The 5,998-nt window shown below is 42.1% G+C and overlaps 1 protein-coding gene across 1 annotated transcript; it reads left to right on the top strand.

Moving 5' to 3' along the window:
* The first annotated feature begins 4,351 nt into the window (after window positions 1-4,351).
* Window positions 4,352-5,257, top strand: LOC138356305 (uncharacterized). Its single transcript, XM_069312280.1, has one exon. The coding sequence runs from the start codon at window positions 4,352-4,354 to the stop codon at window positions 5,255-5,257; it is 906 nt and encodes a 301-aa protein (XP_069168381.1).
* Window positions 5,258-5,998: the final 741 nt, after the last annotated feature.

Raw genomic sequence — 5,998 nt, 5'->3', positions numbered from 1 at the left:
CCTTCAAAATCTGCCTCGTCATCTTCGTCAGGAAACAGACTTGACGTGGGCCAAAGTTTTTCCAACCATTTCTTAGTGTTGTCTGCTTTACCTCATCCCACGCACTAGCAATAGTCCAGATAGCTGACTTTATTGTGAAGACTTTATAAAAGTCCTTAAGTGTTCCAAGCTGATTATTAAGACGTCTGGCAAACATCCTCTTGTAGTGGTGTTTAAGGTTCTTAATTATTCCTTGATCCATGGGTTGGATCACTTAAGTTGTATTGGGTGGCAAGAACGTTCCAATAATATTGCCATTTACTAGCTCATCACCTCGTGGATGCGTTGAACTGTTATCTAACAGCAGCACAACTTTGCTGTTCTGCGGGAGACCAACACTTTTCAGGTGCTCCTTCAACTCGGGTACAAAGTTCTTATTAAACCACTCGACAAATATTACTCGAGACATCCACGCACTTGGCTGGTTCTTATAAATCACAGGGAGGTACCTGGCTGACTTTAAAGCCCTGGGGTTTTTACTAATTCCAATCACAAGTAATTTTAATTTGTGCATGCCAGCTGCATTTGCACAGCACAACAAAGAAATTCTCTGTTTGTTCTGTTTATAACCACCTTAATCGTCCTCACCACTATGAGCCATCGTTTCTGTGGGAAGCATACGCCAGTACAAACCTGTCTCATCAGCATTATAAATTTGCTCTGAAGATAAATTTTGTTCCTGCACCATCTCCACAAATTTACTTACATACTCATCAGCACCAACAATATCAGCAGATTGTCTTTCACCATGCACTTTAATGAACCTAATGCCATGACGGGTTTTAAAACTTCTGAGCCATCCATCACTGTATACACACTTTTGAGTAATTTTCATTGCTTGGTGAAATTCACGCGCCTTTTCCATGAGCAGCCAGCCTGCCACTGGCTTCTTCATCATCAAACCTCACGTCTCTGTTTGTACTACTCCCACACTGCGTTATCAACACTCTCCACCTTTGCTTTGCTTACTACCTTCCTATTTCGTATTGCTTTATCACATTCACTTCTAGAGAAATAGTAAAAAATGATAGGTTTAGCCTTAAGAAGATCAAAAACAGTACTTTTACTAATGCCATATTCAGCGCACACAACACTTCTCGGGACACCACTCTCCACCTTCTTAATTATTTCAACTTTCTTCTCAAATGTCATCACTGACCTCTTTCTTTTACGTAACCCACTTGTAGATGCTTTCACTGACACAATGCGTGCATTTGGAGTCGATATGGTGCACGGATGTTCCTTGATTGTGCTGATATGTAAAACAAAGTCAAGGAATGAACACTCCAGTCTCGTGACAAATTCAAACAATGGGAACAATAGACCGTGAGTCTGTGACGTCACAGGGTAGCAGGCTGCGCCCGACACGGTCAGTGAGCAAACTGAACCATCTCCCACCCACCCACCCACCACCACGGGCCGGCACGACGCTTGTCTAACCGCTTCCTTACCCGAACTTGGTTCGTGTAGGATAACCCCAACCCCGGCCGGCGTGAAGCTTGGCGGACTACTTCCTACCCGAACTTAATTCGTGTAACATGACTCCCCAACCCCAATCGGGAAACTGGAAGTTTCGGATAACTAAAGTTCGCAAACCAAGTGGTGCTCTGTTCTGTAATCTATAAGCCAGACTGTGTGAAGGACTATAACATCAACATGCGTTTGGTGGATAAATGTGATATGACAGTGAGGTCAGTCGAGTGTGTACAGAAAACAGTGAAGGCGACCAAGTTGTTTTTCCACCTTGTTGACTTAACAATGCTGAACAGTTACAATATGTATCTTGTGAAAACAGATGGTAAACGAAATTTCCATGCGTCCAGTTTTACTGTTGTGACACAATTACTAGAAACGTTTGCCAAACCAATTTCTGGCATATAAATGTTCACTGTGATCCGTTTACCACCAAACAGGTGGTAAACTAAATTTCCGTGTGTTCAGTTTTACTGTAGTGACACATTTACTAGAAACATTTGCCAAACCAATTTCTGGCATATAAAGAGTCATCGTGATTGTGAATGCACCATGCTCCCAAACTCAGGCTTGCTTTCAAGAATGCCTTTCTGACACAATATAACGAATTTACCACCAACTGGAAAGCGTGCAGTAGACCAGTGTGAGTGTATTGTATGTAAGACCACACAAAAGAGGGAACAGAAATGTAAAGTGGTCTTAACTTGGTGCACAACGTGTGAGGTCCCTTTGTGCTATGTCAAATGTTTTGAGAAGTATCAGTCTCAAGGCCTTCTAAATGTTCAATACTGGTGCAAAAACATGTACATACTGAGTGATACCTGGTTACCAGGTTGATGGGGTTCTGGGAGTTCTTCTACTTCCCAAGCCTGGCCCGAGGCCAGACTTGACTTGTGAGTTTGGTCCACCAGGCTGTTGCTTGGAGTGGCCCTCAGGCCCACATACATCACAGCCCAGTTGGTCCGGCACTTCTTGAAGAAAACATTCTAGTTTCCTCTTGAAGATGTCCACGGTTGTTCCTGCAATATTTCTGATGCTCGCTGGTAGGACGTTGAACAACCGTAGACCTCTGATGTTCATACAGTGTTCTCTGATTGTGCCCATGGCACCTCTGCTCTTCACTGATTCTATTCTGCATTTTCTTCCATGTCGTTCACTCCAGTACGTTGTTATTTTACTGTGCAGATTTGGGACCTGTCCCTCCAGTATTTTTCATGTGTATATTATTTGGTATATCTCTCGTCTCCTTTCTAGTGAGTACATTTGGAGAGCTTTGAGACGATCCCAATAATTTAGGTGCTTTATCTCGTCTATGCGTGCCGTATATGTTCTCTGTATTCCCTCTATTTCAGCAATCTCTCCTACTCTGAAGGGGGAAGTGAGTACTGAGCAATACTCACTGCTGAGTGAGTGTATATAGTGAAAAGAATTCATAATAAATTTTATATTTCCTGAAAATAAAACAATTTCGTGCATATACATGTGACACTAATATGTGACAGTATATTAAATTTATAACAGTTGTATTATAATAAAACATCAAGTGATCACATTGTACAACATCACTGAAAAAATGGTTGTAAAATAAGCCATAGATACTGTAACTAATGCCGTTAAAATAAATTCGCAACAATTCGGGATGCTAGAACACCGAGCGTGAAGCTCCCCGGACGCACCATGTTTGAGTGACCAAGATGCCTTCATCTTGGCAATATCTTCATCGATATCATCGGCCAACTTCTCGGCTCATTTACGTCATTAGTAAGTACAATTAATTTTTATTTTTGTTTCCCGTGCTCAGAGAACATAAATGAACACATTTATAAGCAAAAAAAATTTCTTGAAATTTTTTTTCTTGTGTCTGGCAGTGTTGCGGGCATTATGGCCCTGAGCAGCACAAGGGTTAACCCTGTGCGCATAAAATCAAGTTGTAGTAAAAGTGTTATATATATTATCGTACCGGATGGATGCTCACTTGACTGTTTGTTTGGATGCTCGCTTGGCTTGTTTGTATCGTCAGATCAGCTGTGTCGTGCTTGTGTACAGGTTTGTGGAATGTTAACTTCTAGTTCAATTTCTGTATATTCTAGCTTTAGTCATGTGCAGTTGGCTTATTGTTATAGTGAATACACAGTGCTTAAACTGTGTATAAGTATAGTGTATTAATGGCTTGTGTTATTGCAGGATGTAATTGTTCTGTAATTATTTGATCAATAAAGCCACATGTCTGGCGACGCTTCTTCTTCACCTCAATTTATTGATCAAATAATTCAGCCAGTGAACTTGGAGCGGGTACTACGGCCCCAGCGGTTTGCTACTGACCCAAACTCCACCACCGCTGCTCAAGAATGGCGTCACTGGCTCATGACGTTATAAAACTTCACTCTAGCAGTAGAAGACACTCCCACCGTGGACAAGCTGCGTCTCTTAATAAACTACGTTACTCCATGTGTGTTCAACTACATAGCTGACTGCACTACGTATGACGCGGCTGAAAAATCCCTAACAGAATTGTTTGTGAAGCCCAAGAATGAAGTATTTGCAAGGCATGTGCTTGCAACACGACGCCAAGAACCCGGTGAGTTGCTTAACCAGTTTCTTCAGGCATTAAAGTTATTAGCTAAAGATTGCCAGTTCAAAGCAGTGACTGCTGTAGAAGCTTGTGATAACTATGTGAGAGATGCTTTCATTAATGGGCTAGGTTCTGCCACAATAAGGCAGCGCTTACTTGAAAATAAAACTTTTAGACTTACAGTCAGCCTTTGACCAGGCTCACACTCTAGAAACGGCACTGAAACTTTCTGCTTCTTATGCTCAGCCAGGGGCTACAAACGCTGCCATGGCACTCTCATTAGACCTGGAGGACTCAGGACAAGAAAGTGCAGAAGAAAAAGTTGAAACAGTTTCTGCATCTACAACTATTGGCTTAAAGTGCTTCTTTTGTGGTCATACTCGACATCCTTGCAGTCGATGTCCAGCTAGAGAGGCTCTGTGTATGTATTGCAAGAAAAAGGGTCATTATGCTAAGGTCTGCCGATCTCTGAAACAGTCTAAGAGTGCTTCAAACACCCAACAATCCGCTGCTATGCTCGCTACTTTAGCTGGGACTTCGCCCTCTTGTCTCAATAAATCAGTGCTTAGCTCTAAGATCAATGGTATTCCAGTCAGTGCACTGATTGACACTGGTAGCTCTGAGAACTTTATTCATAAGAATATTGCCGAGCAGAGTGGGTTACTCGTCTATCCTGACAATGGGGCAGTTTCTATGGCTACTGTATTGTTCTCTTCAAAATTCCTCGGTCAGTGTTCTGTAGACTTAGAATTGCAAGGAGAAACGTACCATGGTGTGAATCTCAAAGTGTTACCCGATTTGTGCGCTGATGTGATTTTGGGCCATAACTTCTTACAAAATCATTCTGTGCTCGAGATGGCTTTTGGAGCAGATAGACCTCCCCTTAGAATATGTGGATTAGCTGCCGTCAAAGTTCTGGCTCCATCTCTCTTCAGTAATTTAGCACCAGACTGCAAGCCGATTGCTGTAAAATCCAGACGCTATTCTGAGGCTGACAAGTTGTTTATTGAATCTGAGACCGCTCGGATACTACATGAAGAGATAATTAGACCCAGTCATTCTCCATGGAGAGCCCAGGTATTAGTAACTAAAGGAGAACATCACAAGAAAAGAATGGTTGCAGATTATTCACAATCAATCAATCTTGACTTCACAAACAATCACGGGGCTTGATGCCTACCCCTTACCGCATATATTTGAGATTGTGAATAATGTTGCTAGATTTAAAGTATACAGCACGCTAGACTTGAGAAGTGCTTACCATCAAGTGGGTTTAACCACTTAACTGCGCCAACCGAGTATTCTCAGTCAGCGGGAAACTGCGCCAACCGAGAAAACACTTTTTGATTTTTCGGTACCAATTCTAGATGTGTACAAGGTTGGTTGTGTACGAAATGGACTCTTAGGATCTCCAGTGAGAGGCAGCCATCTTGGAAAAAATTCCCAGAATGCCCTAGGGCTGCTGACTGGGTTAGTACTGAATGAGCAACCATGGGTGGCGCATGCACCTCTGGCTCCCAAACACCTGTCCGACGCGGTGTTGAGAGATAACGCTGTCGGTGAAATTCAAACCTTATTATTTTAAGAACATAAGGGTCATAATATTGGTGAAGCTAGGCGCAATAAGGACCTAACACAAAGTTTGGATGCAAGTTATATAGCACCTATGAGGACGATACAGTGAGTGTATCCAGTTGTAGCTCTGAGCGTCACCCTTGCAATCCTATGCTATCTACAATTTATTTAGATGATTCATAGATGAATTATTTTCTGCATTCAGTGATGATGCTTCTGATACAAGTAGTATAAATGAACAGTGTTAGCAGCTTCCATGGTGGTGTTTTCCATAGATATTTTCAAGAATACCTGAATCTCTTCCTGACTGACAGATACTCTTTAAGGCTAGCTGAATTT

This window comes from Procambarus clarkii, chromosome 71, assembly GCF_040958095.1.
Source record: "Procambarus clarkii isolate CNS0578487 chromosome 71, FALCON_Pclarkii_2.0, whole genome shotgun sequence".
NCBI classification, from domain to species: domain Eukaryota; kingdom Metazoa; phylum Arthropoda; class Malacostraca; order Decapoda; family Cambaridae; genus Procambarus; species Procambarus clarkii.
Note: the sequence above shows the minus strand (reverse complement) of the source record. Positions and strands in the feature narration are given on the sequence as shown.

What these genes read in the sequence shown, in the direction of transcription:
- LOC138356305 (XM_069312280.1), top strand. Translation starts at nt 4,352, where the DNA reads ATGGCACTCTCATTAGACCTGGAGGACTCAGGACAAGAAAGTGCAGAA.